This window comes from Cyprinus carpio, chromosome B9 (genome assembly GCF_018340385.1).
Source record: "Cyprinus carpio isolate SPL01 chromosome B9, ASM1834038v1, whole genome shotgun sequence".
In the NCBI taxonomy this organism is placed as follows: Eukaryota; Metazoa; Chordata; class Actinopteri; order Cypriniformes; family Cyprinidae; genus Cyprinus; species Cyprinus carpio.
Window position 1 is genome coordinate 7,790,383 of NC_056605.1, and position 20,828 is coordinate 7,811,210.

Here is a 20,828-nt window from a genome sequence, read left to right on the forward strand (position 1 = left end):
GTAAGGAGCATAACATTTCCGTCACACGCTTGAGGTATTCGGCCAATCACAACACACTGGATAGCTGGCCAATCAAAACACACCTCGCTTTTCAGAATGATGAGCTTTGTAAAAATCGATGCGTTTTATATATATATATATATATATATATATATATATATATATATATATATATATATATATATATATATATATATATATATATATATATTAGTGGTGGGCATAGATTAAATATTTTTAATCTAGATTAATCTCACTGTAATCTTGGAATTAATCTAGATTAATCTAGATTAAAATGGCTCATTTGAATTCTTCTGAAGGCATTCAAATTATGTTCAATAAGATGTACTTGTTAGTACTGATAGAGCTGTGCTGCACGCAAACATAGTAGTTAGACGACGACTCTTCCACTGCGCTACATTGCTTGGCCCGCATCTTCCGCATTAGCTAAGGGATGCTTTGCGTTTAGGTGGTACTTGAGACTGGAAGAACTCCTACAGTAAACTAATTCCGCATTGCACAAGTTGCGAACAACCTTCCGCCTGTTTCACACATACTCCGTCTGCAGTGCGTATGCGTTGCATTTTTTTTTTTTTTTTTACGCACCCATGTTAACGGATTCCAGCGTTCACGCGGTTGTGGTCCGTCAGTGCGTTCCAGGAGCGGTGGGTCTGCAGGCGCTGAATTAAAATGACAGCGCATTGTTCGCGGTAATAATTAACATGGATTGACACGGAAATGCAGTAATTGTACAATAAATGTATACTAATTAAAGCCTACTGTGTTTCACACGCAACACATGGGTTTTTGGCTAGGTTTAAAACAAGAAAAAGAGCACCTTTAAATAAACGAGGCAACATGATATAGGCCTATTCACTTTTATGGAAGCAGAAAAACAAAGTTCATTAAGAACCGTGCGATTGCTTGTAATAAAGATTTAAATCCAAAAGGCACGAGAGTCGACTGTTTCTGTCAGTGGTGCTTTAATTTTAAATATTTGCGATATCCCAACAAGAAAAGTAGGCTAATTGTTGTGTTTAAATGTTTTGCCGCTTGCGTGAGCAGCTTATTATACAAACCTAGAAGACAAATGCATGAATAATATGTTGTTTATATTTATTAAGTTTAAACTAATGTCTATGATTATGAAAGATTGTTACTGTTCTGTGATAAGAGTCACATTTTTTATTTATTTATTTTTATTTTTTTACATGGTTTGAAATATAGAATAATGAACAAATGTTGTGTTTGTGGATTAAACAGCCGCAGATCAGTAGCGGACTGCAAACGCGTCCTGTGTGAAAGCACAATGAGTCCGTGCTGCTTCTGCACCACATACACACGAACTGCATACGCACTGCAGACGGAGTATGTGTGAAACAGGCGTGAGCCTTGTCGAGGTTTTTTTGGGAAGCTTGGTAATTTCACAGTAGGCATACACACAGGTTCAAAGACTCGTTCTCGCCTCCTACAGTGCAATTCGTCTAGGTATACATCCGCGCTAAACTATCACGGTGAAAGTCATCATAGTATAGACCCAGCTCCAAACCCAACTTTGAGAATAGATTAACGGCGATATTTCTTTTATCGCCCGATAAGAGTCTCACGTTAACGCCGATAACGGCCCACCACTAATATACATACATACATATATATATATATATATATATATATATATATATATATATATATATATAAATAAATGTATAGTGTGTGTGTGTGTGTGTGTGCATATATACACCACATAAACCACACTATGTGCACCAACACAATCCTCTTTGTGAGTTTTAATGCTTTGCATGAATGAGTGAACCAACAAAGAAAAAAAAAATCTTCAAACAGTCAAGCATATTTGGTAAAGTAAAAGAATAAACAGATGGTAGTTACACTATTTTAAAACACAAAATTACATTACATTTACATTTAGTCATTTAGCAGACACTTTTTTTACATAAATAAAAAGAAAACAGAATAGAAAAAGAATACATCAGGCCTTTTTTGCTTTTGTTAATTGTATATACAATAAAACAAATAGAATACAAAAAGATTAGAAAAGCTAGAGTTATTTTTTATTATTATTATTTAAGAAAACAAGCAGTAAGCAAGTCTAAAGGGACAATTTTTTTCATTATTATTATTTTTAAGAATAGAATTAGAACAGAGAGTGCTAGAGTTAGAGGGTCAAATAAAGATGGAAAAGATGTGTTTTTAGTCATTTCTTAAAGATGGCTAAGGACTAAGCTGCTCGGATTGAGATGGGCAGGTCATTCCACCAGGAGGCAACATTTAATTTAAAAGTCAGTGAAAGTGACTCTTTCTGTGAATTATCTTACATGGCTGTTGATAAGCAGTTGCTTCCTGCCTTGTGGATAAGCACATACGACTGCATTCAAAGCTGGTGGTTAGATGCCTTTGCTGGGCATATATATAACAAACCTTATCAAACTGACACACATTTGCCTTACAGTGCTGTGAATAGGTATGTACTCTCCATAATGAAATGTGTTCATTGTCTACCTATATTGACACTGATGATTTGAACAGTATTGATTGATGAAGATAATACAACAAATAACAATGAAAATGTTATAAAAATTGTCTTGCATTGTGTCAGTGCTTCATAGCAAGAACAACATAGGGACGAAACATGCTCTGTAGAGTAATTTGTCTGTTTAGGGCTGCTTTAGAAACATTGCGGCACAAAATAGCGACTTCCATGTAAGGGGACCTGCGGTGTATGTAGATAGACATACAGTAGCTCATTCTGAGGTTATAATTCATAATGTTTCATTATGTAAGGTCTTTATACACCTCTGAAAACATAGTTGTGTATATTATATTGCATATATTACTCACTGCACCTTTAAAATAAGTTGTAAATAAAAGATTATTGGAATTTTTTGTACATTTCAAACTGTCTACTTCAAAAATGTACTTTAATTCAGTGGATTACTTTCGGTGTCTTTTGTAATTATTTGTGAAATTTACAATTTCTAGTAAAAACTGCTTCAAAGTAAATCCTACACCATTTTAACTATATTATCTTTCTTTCAAAATTTTGCCCATTCTTCCATGCAAAATTTCCCACTGAAGTTCCTCACTACATTGAAATCTGAACTTTGACTTGATTTTTGCAAACTCCTTATCTTTCTTCTGAGCCAATCCTTTATGGACTTTTGAAGTTCAGCTTCATCTGTTTCACATGTTCTCCTCAGGCATTCTTCTGTGAAATTTGGATTAGTTGACATCATGATGAAAGTTTTGTTGGGCTCTGAACCAGTAAAACAATCCAATCATCATGATTCACATCAATGCTTCACAGTACTGTAAGTTTCTTTGCTCCTAATGGCCAGACAAACTGTTCTTCATGTGTCTGTAGAATGTCAATCTTCAGTACTGCCTTATTCTATGTAGATCAGACTTTTGCCATCCAATTCCAATGGTTGACTAGTCCACATTTACACTGACTGAAGCATCTTACCCTTTGCTTTCTAGGTGAATTTTGTGAGACGGATAGATTGCTAGCAGTCTTGAATTCCTTTCCAAACTGATCTTCAATAAGATTTCTTCTGTGGGCCTCAGGCAGCTCAATATTATCACTTACTTGAATGCTTATGAGTAAACAGTTATATCTTCCTCTTTAACCATGTTCTGCTAATTTGCACCTGTTGTACTTTTTTCACACAAGGCATTTTTGTTTAGTATGTAGGACCATTATAAACTGCATATTCCAGATGTTGTTTGTTAAATTCTATTGGTTTTATCTATAAACAATGATAAAATACCTGTTCACTCTGTATTTCCTGATAATTTGTACTTTACACAGCACTGTAAATACAAAATGTTTTTATACAGTAGAACCATTCTAGTGAATACATAGTGAAACATTCTGGCTGGTTATCTTAGAAGACTGATCTCAGTAACACTAATTTCAGCAGCTAACACATCACTTTTAGATGAGGAGTGTTTAACCCTGCATTTACCTGTTACACATTAAAGCTGTTTTGTACAAAACATGATGTTGTTTTGACTACTGTAGCCTACACACTGTTCTATTTTGGGTAATCTTTGTGTGTTACTACGCTAGTCCCCACCTGTTCCTTAAACCGTTTAACAGTTAAGACAGTTAAGTTCCACTTCCTGTCAATGCTCCTTACTCAAACAGAAGGATATGTGTATCTGGCTGTAGTGCTGCTGATGCAAGACTGTCTGTGGTGTGGAATGGTTTGACTCCACTGAACTGTTTGCACCTGTATTTTTCATGCGCTATCAGCATTTTGAGGAGTGTATTTTCAGCATTTTAAAGAGCTGCTGTATCCTCCACAGCCAAGCACTCAGGCCTGCTAGATGCTAGCTTGTCATGCAAATTGTGTTTTTATTCAAATAATTTTTTTTAATGAAACATTTGGATGTTTCATTTAGTGAACTGAGTGATCAATGCAGACAGTGTTTGCCATTAAAATATCATTCTTGGTATCATTCTTAGCCAGATCCCTTCTTTGAATTCTCTCATTTACTCAACGTCATGCCATTCCAGATGTATATGACTTTATTTTTTTTTCTGTGAAGGGAAAACCAGGCTAATTGCTACTTAAATCTAGCATAATCACAGCAAAACTAGCTAAAAAAAAATGCAGAATTTTGTGGGAAACTTGGCAACACTGCTTCGGTGGAACACAAACTGAGATTTTATTTGATTTTATTTATTAATCATTTATTGAGATCTGCAAATTCATCAGGGTCAGAAATTAATGATGGCTTGTGGCATAAATGCCACCAAAATGAACAAAAAAGCCCAACAAATTTAAGATAAAGGGTCAACAAAATGGTCTCTGGACAATTAAACTAGGTCTACGACTGTCGCGATTAAAATGAAATGTTAAAATAATGAAACTGTTAATTCACAAAATTACATTTATATATGCACATTTTGCTTCAGATTTTTAAGCGTTATTTTTTTGCAGCATTGAGCGCTATAACCAATCATACACCGATCTGTTGAGTTTATGAACACAATAGCCAATCAGAGGCATTTAGCTGAAAATGCCGGTGTTTTGTAAAACTCCCATCATAAACAATTAAGTGCAGAAATGATAATTAAGACATTAATTTAGCAGCTTCACTAATTATAACGGAAGATTTTGTATAACTTGAGCTAGATTAGATTAATGTCATGGACCAAAACATTTGTCAGTGTGGCAGGAATATGGTGTGACATTTCCCTAAACACAAAAATGCTTTTACATATATATTCTATTAACCATCATTAATATAAGAGCAATAATGGACAATAATGACTTTGTCATAATATTGCGGACCTATCCTTTTTTTTAATTTATAATTTATATATATTTTTAAACTGTTTGTTGTTTTTGGTAACAGTTTAAAGTATTCTGACTGGTTTAAGTATTTGGTTAAATTTAAGTAGGCTACTTGACATTAAAAACAACACAGATAAAATTAATAAAGTAATTTTAAATCTTACCCCTACGAAGACATTGATTCATAACTGCAATCATGTGCATTACTTTGATCATTTTGACTCAGTGCGATGGCTTATATTTCTAAAAATCTCTGTCTGTGTTCTACAAAGGAAAGAAGGTCATATTTTTTTCCTGGAACAGCATGAGGTTGAGTAAATAATGAGAGAACTTTCGTTTTTGGGTAGAGAGTCCTCAGGCATTGATTCTAGTAGGGACTTGAAATGTTATATGTCATCACTTTTATAATTTTTTTTAAATGAAGGTACTTTCCTACCCTTTTTTTTGTACACAACTGAATAACACATTGTGTCAATAAGCCGGTTGTTTGTTTGGTCATAGGCACAGATGGTGAGGAGCATTCGACCTTACTGGTGAGCAGTAATGACAAATCACAATTAAACCCTAGTCTGATCATCTGGTTTGGAGTTCTTCACCAGCCTGTAGGAAAGGTTTATGCAAAATTAGCCTGTATGATAATGAATACAATTTAAACACTTGAACATAGTATTGTAAAACAAGAACAAAAACAAGACGCACCTGTACTTCTTCATCATCGGGACCCTGTGCTACTGGAATCCGTTCCCTAAAATTAAGATAAAGAGGCGGCAATAGATTCACCAAGACTGCTGTTTAGTGCTGTAATGTATGGCTCATCACCAAAGATCAGGGTTGTCCAATCCCATTCCTGGAGGGCACAATGTTTTGCAGAATTTTACTCCAACACTCCTGCCTAGAAGTTCCTGTTGAGTCTGAAGACCTTGGCTGTGTCTGAAATCACCCTTTATATCCTTAAATAGGGCACTATTTGAAGGAACAGCCATTTGTAGTAGTGTCCAAAACCATAGTAGACGTTATTGAGTGCACTCATTTAATACCATAATGCACCACAATAACGATTAGAGTACAGTACAGTATAAGTACAATCGATGTACACTCAACAGTTAGAGGATACCCATAATGCACTGTGAAGGTCATGCTGAATGAATTCCCATATCACACGAGATGGCAGCATCTGCTGCTGAATCATCCATCCATCCATTTTCCATACTGCTGGTCCAATGTGGGTTGAGCATAATGTCATACAGGTATAAATTTTGTATTAAAGTCACCAAATCAATGCATTGACCAGTGCTGACGCAAGCCATGGGGGAGTACACTACCCTTAAAAGTTGAAAGGATTTTAGAATACTCGCAACTTCCATTTCATGCAGACTTTAAATTATTTACCTAGGATTCATACATGCTAGTTTCCATGACATAGTTTAAAGGGGTCATATGATGCGATTTCAAGTTTTTCTTTCTCTTTGGAGTGTTACAAGCTCTTGGTGCATAAAGAAGACCTGTAAAGTTGCAAAGATCCAAAGTCTCAAAAGAGATATTCTTTATAAAAGTTAAGAGTCAACCCCCCCCCAAAAAATGCTCATTCTAACACGCCCCACATCTCTACGTCACTATGTGGGAAGATTTGCATAACGCCGCCCAAATGTTCATGCAAAGAAAGAAGACGTAAACTTTTATTCTCGCTGTTGCCGCTGCTGCCATGTCGTGGAGTCGCTGTGTGTTTCGTTGTGAAAGCGAAACTACTTTGTTTGGCCTTCCAAAAGAGGACACGACTAGAAATTTTTAACACGTTACACTGAAAAGAAAGAAAAAAATCGCCTGTGTTAACACACTAATTTTGACACCACTAATATATATACATATATATATATTTATATCAACACTGCGTCACCGGCGGTAGTTAGTCCATTACCCACTGCGGTGGTAAAAATCTGCCACCATCACAGCCCTATATATTAGTGGAATAGAGGTCTGCATGAACCCGACCCGATGCCCGAGAGTTTTTCGGGACCCGTCGGACTCGGGTCAGGTAGTAGCAGACCTCTACAGTGGACTAATGTAAGGAATAGTAAATGAGGGTATAGGGAGTGATTTTCAATGTAGCTCTTGATAACTTTAGTTTATATGTGTTTAATTAAGGCTGGAGCTAAACTCTCCAGGACAGTGGCCCTCCAGGGACATGTTTGGACAACCCAGGCATAGATAATCCACTCCTCTTAACTGCACATCAAACATCAAATATATTCTGATTGACTGCGACTGTCAAACACATTGCTTTTCACATTATTTAACTTTGAGGTGCAATATTAAAAACTCTAACACACTGTGAAGAATCAATTGTTCAAACTCACTGTTTATGTTTCCATATGAATATGAATATGAATACAGCAACAAGAAAAGCACAGATGAAAACACCCAACAGACTCCAACAGGTGGCGTTGGATTCTAGGAAAGAAGGAAAGTTGTCAAGTTTACACTTCTAAAATGTTATTTGAAATGGCTGACAATAACAGTTAATACAGAAACTGGTTATTACAGATTTACAGTATTTATCCTAGATTATTCATGGATTGACACATCATAGTATCACAGTTTTGAATCTCCACATAGACGTCTTTTTTTAAGAATTAATTTTATCTGCTAAAGTTTTGCATGCATACTTGTATTTTACTGCTAAATGCTTAAATGTAAATGTCCTGTCTGCTACCTCGATTGAAAAATTCAAAGTTTCAGGACAGATTAATAAAAATAAAACATAATTAAAAACAAACAAACAAACAAACAAAAAAACATATAAAAGCAAATATATACTCACCTGTATGAACATTCACATAGAGAGATCCTATTGAACTTCCGTACTGGTTTGAAGCATGACAGATGTACAAGCCATTAAAGTCAGGGGTCAGATTTAGTACAGGAAGCTTTTTACCTTCATAATACGGATCACTTTTATTCACTCTGTTGAAACAGAGATACAAAGGATTAATAAGCAGGATCTGGTGAGTGCTGGTAGAATGTGACAGTACTCAGGATGTACAAGGGTAAGATATCTGTAAAATCTGGAAGATTAGCAACTGCACAGAAAGCCTTTAGCAACCTCCCACCAACAACCTAGCATGTTACTGTGCATTTTATTTTTTCATGATCAAAATGACATAAATTGCTCTTAAAGTGATATGATTTACTTGACATCTGTAACATATCCATGCTGCAGTCAATCACATTCAGATCTGCCTCCATTCTGGAATGCAATGGCCACTTTAAATGTTTCTTGTTGAAATACAACCCAGTACCCAGTAGCAAATTCAACTGAAACTGCCACTTCATGCTGACTTTAAAGGAATACTCCACCCCAAAATGAAAATTTTGTCACTTAATCACTTACCCCCATGTTGTTCCAAACCCATAAAAGCTCAGTTCGTCTTCGGAACACAATTTAAGATATTTTGGATGGAAACCAGGAGGATTGAGACTGTCCCATAGACTGCCAAGTAAATAGCAGTGTCAAGGTCCATAAAAGGTATGAAAGTCGTCGTCAGAATACTCCATCTGCCATCAGACATGCAATCTGGGTATTATGAAGCGACGGTTCGGTTTATATGTTCCCGTCACTTCATATAACCCAGATTGCACGTCTGATGGCAGATGGAGTATTCTGACAATGACTTTCATACCTTTAATGGACCTTGACACTGCTATTTACTTGGCAGTCTATGGGACAGTCTCAAGACTACAGGTTTTCATCCAAAATATCTTAAATTAGTGCCTTTCGCACCACTTTAGTTCCAGAACTAAATGTACAGTCGTGGCCAAAAGTTTTGAGAATTACATAAATATTAGTTTTCAAAAAGTTTGCTGCTAAACTGCTTTTAGATCTTTGTTTCAGTTGTTTCTGTGATGTACTGAAATATAATTACAAGCACTTCATATGTTTCAAAGGCTTTTATTGACAATTACATGACATTTATGCAAAGAGTCAGTATTTGCAGTGTTGGCCCTTCTTTTTCAGGACCTCTGCAATTCGACTGGGAATGCTCTCAATCAACTTCTGGGCCAAATCCTGACTGATAGCAACCCATTCTTTCATAATAACTTCTTGGAGTTTGTCAGAATTAGTGCGTTTTTGTTTGTCCACCCGCCTCTTGAGGATTGACCACAAGTTCTCAATGGGATTAAGATCTGGGTAGTTTCCAGGCCATGGACCCAAAATTTCAACATTCTGGTCCCCGAGCCACTTAGTTATCACTTTTGCCTTATGGCACGGTGCTCCATCGAGCTGGAAAATGCATTGTTCTTCACCAAACTGTTGTTGGGTTGTTGGAAGAAGTTGCTGTTGGAGGGTGTTTTGGTACCATTCTTTATTCATGGCTGTGTTTTTGGGCAGAATTGTGAGTGAGCCCACTCCCTTGGATGAGAAGCAACCCCACACATGAATGGTGTCAGGATGCTTTACTGTTGGCATGACACAGGACTGATGGTAGCGCTCACCTTTTCTTCTCTGGACAAGCCTTTTTCCAGATGCCCCAAACAATCGGAAAGGGGCTTCATCGGAGAATGTGACTTTGCCCCAGTCCTCAGAAGTCCATTCACTATACTTTCTGCAGAAGATCAATCTGTCCCTGATGTTTTTTTGGAGAGAAGTGGCTTCTTTGCTGCCCTTCTTGACACCAGGCCATCTCCCAAAAGTCTTCGCCTCACTGTGCGTGCAGATGCGCTCACACCTGCCTGCTGCCATTCCTGAGCAAGCTCTGCACTGGTGGCACTCCGATCCCGCAGCTGAATCCTCTTTAGGAGACGATCCTGGCGCTTGCTGGACTTTCTTGGACGCCCTGAAGCCTTCTTTACAAGAATTGAACCTCTTTCCTTGAACCTATAAATTGTTGATTTAGGTGCAATCTTAGTAGCCACAATATCCTTGCCTGTGAAGCCATTTTTATGCAACGCAATGATGGCTGCACGCGTTTCTTTGCAGGTCACCATGGTTAACAATGGAAGAACAATGATTTCAAGCATCACCCTCCTTTTAACATGTCAAGTCTGCCATTCTAACCCAATCAGCCTGACATAATGATCTCCAGCCTTGTGCTCCTCAACATTCTCACCTGAGTTAACAAGATGATTACTGAAATGATCTCAGCAGGTCCTTTAATGACAGCAATGAAATGCAGTGGAAAGGTTTTTTTGGGATTAAGTTAATTTTCATGGCAAAGAAGGACTATGTAATTCATCTGATCACTCTTCATAACATTCTGGAGTATATGCAAATTGCTATTATAAAAACTTAAGTAGCAACTTTTCCAATTTCCAATATTTATGTAATTCTCAAAACTTTTGGCCACGACTGTACAGTACTAAAATACTGGGACGATTTTGCACAGACTGTTTCCCAGTACCATTTAAAGGGTTGCATTCGCACTTAAAGTGTGCACTAGGACGTGATGTATATGAAGCATTTACAAATCATGTTTCCATTACCTAGTCCAATTGTAGTTGGTTGGTTCTGGGTTACTATCCACTTTACACTGGAATTCTTTAATGTTTGTTGGACTGTCAGGAATGATAACAACTGATTCTGGTGGATCTAGGTTAAAGAAGAAAAAAAAACTTTACAAACATTATTGTCACGATCGCTACAGTGAGGGAGCATGGAGCGAGGAGTACATCAACAAGAAAGTTTTTAATGACATCGAGGGAACCAAGAAACACATGTAGCAGGAGAGGTAGACAGCAAAAATACCAAACGAAGACAGACTGAAATGACTAGAACTTAAGTACACAGGGGAATGAGGATAATTAAAGGTGACATATCATGAAAATCATGACTTTTCCAGGTTTTAAGTGCAATAATTAGATCCCCGGTGCATCTACCAACCAAGAAAACGTGAAAAACATTATTCCAGTAACTTTGTTTTGGTAAGCCTTTTTCTGCAAGTGTCTAAAAACCAGCGTGTCAGATTTTGCTCCCTTGGTGACGTGGTAAAGGGATCTCATTATAATATTACCGCCCCTTAATCTGTAAGTTTATACACATGGTACCGTCATTTTGATTTCACAAGTGACAAGGGTGTACTAGCTCTAATGCCATGGTGAATGTTTGAGCAAAACATACTAACTGTTCTGTCTTTGGCTGCACAGACGAGCACAGAACACCGTTTAGAGTCCCAGCCTCAGAGGAGACAACAGAGGAGAGGATTTATTGATTTATTTACTGTATATTGCTGCTGCCACACAGATCTAAAATAAACATATCTGTGTCCCGGCAGTTTACATTCACAGACATAACCTACTGTTTTTGTAACTCGTGTGTTTTTCACGTAAACTTAAGTGTGTATGAAAACTTAGTTAGAAAACTTAAGCCATTTTCTGTCCGTGTGCTTCAGATATATGCTCTCAGAAAAACTTATATCAGAAGTTTAAACTCCTATGGTTTAAAATGCATGATTTCAGCGCGAAAAACATGATAATCAGAACCAAAACAGATGTTTTTAGCAGGTGCGATCTATAATGGCGCGGCTCTATTCTGGAGAAGGGGACAGAGAGCAGCAGCTCATTTGCATTTAAAGAAACAGGCCCGAAAAACAGCGTGTTTCTGCTTCCACTCAAAATAGGCATTTTCAAAATTATATTATAAATGATGTGTGGAGTATTTTGAGCTGAAACTTCACATTCTGGGGACACCAGAGACTTATATTACATATTGTAAAAAGGGGCATAATATGTCTCCTTTAACTAAACACTGCTGGGTACAAATGAAGAACTAATCAGGGAACATAATGGGAACAGGAAGGACCAAATAAAGGCATAAGGATAACCTGGAGCATGTGGGGAAGGAAAACACAACACACGAGAGGAACAGAGTCTGACAATTATTTACAGAAACTTGTCACTCACTACACATAAGGTTGAATAGTACACATTATCTGAATCAGTCTGATGAATGCTTTTCTAAATAAACCGTTTCTGTCAGAGCGGCGACTAAATCACCATATAACTCACTTATTGAACTACTCTCTAGCAAAAACATGTTCTTTCTTTATCTGTATATGCACATAATCCTTATTTGTATGCAAGTTGTTGGTTGACAGAGCATGTGTACTTACAGTGGATGTTTATTGCATAGTTCAGCACAATTTCATCTCTCAGGGTGTTGTGTTTCACCACACACTGGACATTCTTCTTGTTTAAATGTTTGAATGGGACACCAAGTAGGTAGGACACAACAGTAAAAGTCCCATCTGAGTTCACTGTAGAGTTGATTTCAGGCGTCAGAGAGTTTTCTAGATCTCCTAATCTCCATATCACTTTTGCTGCAGGCCACGCATTAGAGGCAAAGCATGACACCAAGGTGGCCACTGTAAAACCAGCAACAGGCACCTCTCCTCTTACATTGATTGCAGGACGAGCTAAATTGGAAATGGAAAAAAATTAATGTGGACTGTGAAAACTAAAATAGCTTAGTAAGTTCACTATCTTCTCATGACTACTAAAAGCATGTGACATTACATTTACAAATTTTGCTAGCACATAGCATTTTCATAGGATGTTTCATAGTTTTTTTGAGTTTGGTTTGTAAACATGCACAATTTTAAAGGGGTCATATGATGCTTTATTCAACGATCATTATTTTGTGTACTGGGTGTAATAGAATTAAAGCAAGCTTTAATCTTCAAAACACATTATTTTTCACATACTGTACATCAGTGGTTCCCAAATTTTGGTCTCTCAGTTTGGTTCACTAGGCTACACAATCATGGGAAAGACTGCTGATCTGACAGTTGTCCAGAAGACAATCATTGACACCCTTCACAAGGAGGGTAAGCCACAAACATTCATTGCCAAAGAAGCTGGCTGTTCACAGAGTGCTGTATCCAAGCATGTTAACAGTAAGTTGAGTGGAAGGAAAAAGTGTGGAAGAAAAAGATGCACAACCAACCGAGAGAACCGCAGCCTTATGAGGATTGTCAAGCAAAATTGATTCAAGAATTTGAGTTAACTTCACAAGGAATGGACTGAGGCTGGGGTCAAGGCATCAAGAGCCACCACACACAGACGTGTCAAGGAATTTGCTGAACCACAGACAACTTCAGAGGCGCCTTACCTGGGCTAAGGAGAAAAAGAACTGGACTGTTGCCCAGTGGTCCAAAGTCCTCTTTTCAGATGAGAGCAAGTTTTGTATTTCATTTGGAAACCAAGGTACTAGAGTCTGGAGGAAGGGTGGAGAAGCTCACAGCCCAAGTTGCTTGAAGTCCAGTGTTAAGTTTCCACAGTCTGTGATGATTTGGGGTGCAATGTCATCTGCTGGTCTTGGTCCATTGTGTTTGTTGAAAACCAAAGTCACTGCACCCGTTTACCAAGGAATTTAGGAGCACTTCATGCTTCCTTCTTGAGACTAGCTTTTTGAAGATGCTGATTTCATTTTCCTGCAGGATTTGGCACCTGCCCACACTGCCAAAATCACCAAAAGTTAGTTAAATGACCATGGTGTTGGTGTGCTTGACTGGCCAGCAAACTCACCAGACCTGAACCTCAGAGAGAATCTATGGGGTATTGTCAAGAGGAAAATGAGAAACAAGAGACCAAAAAATGCAGATGAGCTGAAGGCCACTGTCAAAGAAACCTGGTCTTCCATACCACCTCAGCAGTGCCACAAACTGATCACCTCCATGCCACGCCGAATTGAAGCAGTAATTAAAGAAAAAGGAGCCCCTACCAAGTGTTGAGTACATGTACAGTAAATGAACATACTTTCCAGAAGGCCAACAATTCACTAAAAATGTTTCTTTTATTGGTCTTATGAAGTATTCTAATTTGTTGAGATTGAATTGGTGGGTTTTTGTTAAATGTGAGCCAAAATCATCACAATTAAAATAACCAAAGACTTAAACTACTTCAGTCTGTGTGCATTGAATTTATTGAATACACGAGTTTCACAATTTGAGTTGAATTACTGAAATAAATGAACTTTTCCACGACATTCTAATTTATTGAGATGCACCTGTGTGTGTGTGTACTGTGCATATATATATATATATATATATATATATATATATATATATATATATATATATATATATATATATATATATATATATATATATATATATATATGTGCGCACATGTTATACTAATACTATTACAAGTTTTAGAAATGCACATTTGATAGTAGCTTTCTGAGTTGACAGTAGTAGGAGCTTGAGTTGGGATGCAGATGTAGGCCTACATTTATTTTCATTAACAAAAATAGTACCTTTTTCCGTGAGTATCTGTGAAAATAACAAGCTTCATCTTTCATACATTTGTAGATCATGATAACCACAGGTACAGAACCTCACTAACATGGTAAAAAGTAGCCTAACTTTATGGTTTCTATAATATTTGCTATAAAAAAACAGTAACCTGAAAACATTCAGTATACAGTGCCTTGCGAAAAGTATTCATACTCCATTTTTTTCATGTTTTGTTATGTTGCTGCCTTTTGTTAAACTGCTTTAAATTACTTCCCCCCCCATCAATCTACACTCTATACAACATGAATGAATGACTTTATTGTCATTGTACAAGTACAACGAAATTGAGTGCAATCCTTTGGGTGCATAAAAATCAATAATCTAATAAATAGTACACAGTTGACTGGATCTGTGACACAACATTACACACAGAAGACGTGTCACATTCAACAGTCACATTCAACACATGGTGTTGTTTAGTTACTTGCACAAATGTAGTATGTTTAGTTACATAATACATTTTTACAGTATTCAAAACAGAAATAGCTTTGGCATAAAAACTATTCCTTAATCTGTTTGTTCGGCTTTGTAGAACCCTGTACCGTCTGCCCGAAGGTAGCAGTTCAAAAAGAAAAAGTCCTGGGTGAGATGGATCCTTGAGAATTTTTTGAGCATTCAAGAGGCAACGGGAACTGTGTAGCTCTTCCATAGAGGGGAACGGACAGCCGACTACCTTCTGGGCTGTGGTAATGATCCTCTGGAGAGCCTTCCTTTCTGCAGTAGTGCAGCTAGAAAACCACACACAAATGCAGTATGTCAGAATGCTCTCAACAGAGCAACGGTAAAAGGACACCAAGAGGTTTTGTGTGAGCTGGTAATTCCTGAGTATTCTCAGGAAATGCAGTCTCTGCTGTGCCTTCTTGATGACAGTAGTGGTGTTGACAGTCCAGGTCAGATTGTCCTCTATGAGAATGCCCAGAAACTGGAAGTCAGAGACCCTTTCAAAACAGTCACTGCTGATGAAAATAGGCTGTATTTCTGATTTCTTCATTTTGAAGTCCATTATCAGCTCCTTGGACTTGGTGGTATTCAAGATCAGGCTGTTTTTTGTACACCACACAGTCAACTGCTCCACTTCATCCCGGTAGGTGGACTCATCCCCCCCAGAGATGAGCCCCACCACGGTGGTATCATCAACAAACTTAATTATAGTGTTACTGGCATGGACAGGTGTGCAATCATGTGTGTAGAGGGTGTACAGTAGGGGGCTCAGCACACAGCCCTGAGGAGAGCTGGTGTTAAGTCTGAGAGGTGAGGAGATGCGAGAGCCTACTCTTACCCTCTGTGAGTGATCAGTAAGGAAGTCCTTGATCCAAAGACAAACGGAGTGAGATATTCCCAGATCTGACAGTTTAGACATGTTAGCATGTTGGGAAGGATGGTGTTAAACGCTGAGCTAAAATCTATGAATAACAGCCGAGCATAGTTCCCCTGCAGCTCCAGATGGGACAGAGCAGAGTGGAGGGCTGTTGCTATGGTGTCCTCTGTGTACCTATTGACTCTGTAGGCAAACTGGTATGGGTCAAACCTGGGTGAGAGATGTGAGATGATGTGAGTCTGAACCAGTCTCTCAAAGCACTTCATTATAACATGTGTCAGTGCTATCGGGCGATAATTGTTCAGGTTACTGATGACAGTCTTCTTTTGAAGTGGGACTATTGTAGCAGACTTCAGGCAGAGTGGTACAGCGGCCTGGGACAGGGACTGGTTGAAAATCATGGTAAAGACCATAGCCAGCTGATCCGCGCATTCCCTCAACACTCGTCCGGGGATGCCATCAGGTCCCGCAGCTTTTCTCAGGTAAATTACCCTCAATGTGCGCCTCGCCTCATGCTCCTGCACTGTGAGGATATGGCTGCTGTGTGTTAATGGATGTAGTGTTGTTTCCTCCGGTGACACTACCTCAAAGCGGGCGAAGAAGTGGTTCAGCTTTGCCAGCGATGCGTCACCACCATCAGCCAAGAGGTTGCTGGGTTTGTAGTTGGTAATATACTGTACCCCTTTCCACACCTCCCTATAGTTGTTGTTCTGGAAGCAATCCTCGATCTTCCTCCTGTGTGCAGCCTTAGCCACTCTGATTCCTCTCTTTAGTTTGGCTCTGGCCACACTATACTTCTCCTTGTTATCAGCCCTGAATGCAGCATTCCTCTCCCTGAGCAGGCACTGCACTTCTTTGGTCATCCAAGGCTTCTTGTTAGGATAAACCCGGATGCGTTTTTCCACTATAACAGAATCCATGCAGTACCTAATGTAGGTCAGGACAGCTGTTGTATACTGCTCCAAATCCTGATGTTTTAAAACATCCCAGTTTGTTGACGAAACAGTCCTGCAGCTCAAGAGAGGCACCTTCAGGCCAAGTTCTGACAGTTCTGAATGTGATAGAAACACTCTTTCTTAGGGGGGTGTAAGCTGGAATTAAAAGCAGGGACATGTGGTCTGACTGGCCCAGATGTGGTAATTGCTTAGCCTTGAAGCCTCGCTTAATGTTTGAATAGGCCTTATCCAGTATATTTGCTCCTCTAGTAGCACATTTAATGTACTAATGGAATTTAGGGAGCACTAACTTTAAATCTGCATGATTAAAGTCCCCTGCAACAATGTGAATAGCCTCAGGATACATCCTCTGCTGACTGCTAATATTATCATGTAAAAGTCCAAGAGCCAAGCTAGCATTAGCATCTGGTCGTATATACACAGCAGTTATCAAAACAACAGTAAATTCACGAGGAAGATATATGGGCCTGCATTTAATTGTCATAAACTCCAAGTCTGGGGAGCATTGACTATGTACATTTGTGGTGTTAGTGCACCAATTGTTGTTCACATAATTGCAGAGTCCCTGGTGCTGTCATAGCGATGCACTGTGTGACCTGCTAGCTCGATAACTGTATCTGGAATAGATGAATGAAGCCAGGTCTCTGCAAAGAGCAGAATGCAGCAATCCTTAACAATGTTGAACGATGCAACCAGTAGTTTCAGTTCATCCATCTTGTTAGCAAGGGATCTCGCATTACTAAGGAAAATACTTGGAGGCAGCAGTTTGTGTGGCCGCTTCCGTAGTCTCACTAGCACACCGGCTCTGCAGTCTCGCTTTTGCCTCCTCACCCTGCGCCACCTTCGCCGCCTCCCCACAGGGATGGTAATCCACGGAGAGCCCGGGCGCCTAGCGATATCCACCAGGATATCGTGAGAGCGGGGAAACTCGGCTGTAATTGCTTGCTCACTGTGTGATCCTATTTCCAAAATATTGTGTCGACTGTACATGTTCTTTGCTCGACATGAAAACCTCAGGACAGATAACAATATAAACACAAACAACATACTGTAATAGAGCACCGAAACAACATAAACAACATATTGACAAAGAAAAAACAGAATTTCTCAAATTTCTTAAAAATAAAAAACTGAAATAAGTATATTGCATAAGTATTCATACCCTTAAGTAAATATTTTGCTGAAGCACCTTTACAGCCTCATGTCTTTTTTGTTTGATGCAACAAGCTTTGTTCATCTGGGTTTGGCAATTATCTGCCATTCTTCTCTTCTCTTCACTTCTCAATCTCTGTCGGGTTGGATGGGCACAGACACACATTTTCAGGTTTTTCCAGAAATATTTGGTTGGGTTCAATCCCAGGCTGTGGCTGGGCCACTCAAGGACATTTACAGAGTTGTCTATAAGCCACTCTTACTGTGTGTTTAGGTTCATTGTCCTGTTAGAAGTTGAACCTTCTGGCCAGTCTGATGTTCTGAATGCTCTGGACTGGTAAGGCTATCTCTGTATTTTAGTGCATATTTAGCTTTTCTTTACAAATTCTTACAAATTCTAAGTGTGTTTTCATGTGTCTTCACTGAAGAGAGGATAAAGTCTTGCCACACCGGCATAAAGCCCAGATCAGTGGAGTGTTAAAGTGATGTTTGTCCATCTGTAGGTTTCTCCTATCTCCACATATGATCATGGAGCTCAACTAGAGTGACCATCAGGTTCTTGGTCACAACTCAAACCAAAGCCCTTCTCCATTAATAGTTTGGCTAGGAGGCAAGCTCGAGGAAGAGTCCTGGTTGTTTCAAACTTCTTCTATTAAGAGTAACAGAGACTACATGCTTCTGTAAATTTTCAACGAACCTTCAGAGCTCTAATTGTAGTTCTTTTGATCTCAGGGCTTGGCTTTTGCTCTGATACAGGGCCGGCTCCAAGCATAGGCAGGGGTGGGCTAAGCCAATCCAAATGACTGTCTTGCCCACCCAATCAGAATTAGATAAAGATTACATTAATTAATTAATTACTTAATTTTTTTGAGCATAGATAGCTTGCGACTGCCCAAACAATCATGAAATAAATGAAATTGCAGCTTTTTATTTCTTTTATTAGCTGAATGTAAGTCTCGCTGAATTCACGCGGAGGCTTCAGTCTGTTTTAGAAGCAATATGAATGCTCCTAAGCTAAATTCCAACTGTACCAGATTAGGGTATGAAAACTTATGCAATATGGAATAATTTAAGTTTTTTACTTTTAATAAATTTGCAAATATGTTAAAAACCTGTTTTTTTTTTACTTTGCCATTATGGTGTATGGAGTGTAGAATGATGTGGGGGAAAAAGTAATTTAGCAGTTTAACATAAGGCAGCAACATAACAAATCGTGAAACAAATGAAGGGGTATGAATACTTTCGCAAGGCATTGTAAGTACAAATGCACAACAAACAACTGATATGTCTTAACAAAAAATACTGTGACTATATTCCATCACTCCTTTAATATATTTAGAACATTATTAATATGATAAAATTCAATATGAATATTCTACTTTTCTGCCACAATACCATGGATACTGTCAATGTTACTACAGTAAAACCATGGTAAATGTAGGTGATTTGTAAATTGAAACACCTTCTAACTGGATCGTTATTGCACAGGTGTTTCCGCATCAGTTATTGAGAATGATCCAGCTCTTATTTATTTGGCTTTAAACTAGTTTAAATTCCTTATCTATGTGATTTGTACTGGAGAACTCCGCTCTGAACTCTAGCATGATCAGATCTCACAGCGCTGTTTAGTGGTCTCGTGATCGAGACTGGTCAGTGTAGTAAATACATTCGCGTTAGCTCACACTGTGCTCTGTTTTCTTTTGAGCTGAGCTGATAAAAGCATATCAGCTCCCGCGCTTCTAATTTTAAACACAGTTAATAATGTCATCAGTTTTACCATATAAGTTCGAGCCCGAGTTACATTCTGAAAATGCAGATGACCAAGACCAAGCCAATCGATCAGAACAAACTTTGCACAACTCGAGCAGAACATTTTAGAGTGGTAAGCTGCATGTTACGCTGGCAATTTGAAAGCACAATGGTTGCATGCTGCTTCAGCTCTGCTTGAGCATCCAATTTGAAACAGAACATATATATATATATAGTATACATGTATGCGTTTGTAACAAGCTTATTAGTTATTGCATATGTGTATGTAAGTATACGGAAGTGTTCAGTAAACATATCTAAGAACAGAGTGCAAGTCTAGTGTGGTTTCTGATATGGTGTCAGAAGCGGGATTTTAGCTCAATGGATTCTGACAGACTGTTGCTATATTGCCCTTATAAGTGAAGAGCTGCACAGTCGAGAATATGCTCAAATTTTCACAGCCAGAAAGTTTCCCGTTTGAAAGGCCGAGCGAATGGCCGGAGTGGAAACAGAGATTTATGCGTTACAGAAGAGCCACCAAATTATCACTGGAAGATGGCGATGTGCAGATCAGTGCTCTCATTTATTACATGGGGAAGGATGCAGAGAATATATTCAAATCGTTCACATTTGATAATGACGATGACAGAGATAACTATAATTCAATCAGGACCACTTCCGTCAAGTATATTTATGACAATTATATTGCATACAGTTAGTGTTGGCGGTATGGTTATGTTCTGGGCAAGACTCCACACACCTGTCCATGCAGCCATGCTTGGACAGAGCAGGGGGAGCAGCAAGACAAACCCCCCTGGGGTACAGAACAGAACCATTATATGCATACATAATTACAATTCACAATTACATGAGTTGTAAACGAAATGTGATAGAGACTGCTTCCAATGAAGAGACTGTAAAGAAAGAACAAAGTTAGATTGGATTACAGGTTCAGTTGGTGGAGTTGGGGTTGGAGGAGGGAGTTAATTGCAAGCAGCGATGCGACGGAAGAGACGCTAAAGAATGGGAATTTAAATAGACC

At 38.5% G+C, this 20,828-nt stretch overlaps 1 protein-coding gene across 2 annotated transcripts in view; it reads right to left on the reverse strand.

Moving 5' to 3' along the window:
* Positions 1–2,184: 2,184 nt before the first annotated feature.
* Positions 2,185–20,828, reverse strand: part of LOC109082459 (nectin-1-like) — a 38,827-nt gene continuing 20,183 nt past the window's right edge. For both annotated transcript variants that reach the window (XM_042730846.1, XM_042730845.1), the window contains 6 exons: positions 12,425–12,727; positions 10,800–10,905; positions 8,140–8,282; positions 7,676–7,769; positions 6,021–6,066; positions 2,185–5,921 (listed from right to left, as the gene is read on the reverse strand). In XM_042730846.1, coding sequence (XP_042586780.1) covers positions 5,895–5,921; positions 6,021–6,066; positions 7,676–7,769; positions 8,140–8,282; positions 10,800–10,905; positions 12,425–12,727 — 719 coding nt within the window. In that variant the 3' untranslated portion in view covers positions 2,185–5,894. The remainder of the gene's footprint in view (positions 5,922–6,020; positions 6,067–7,675; positions 7,770–8,139; positions 8,283–10,799; positions 10,906–12,424; positions 12,728–20,828) is intronic.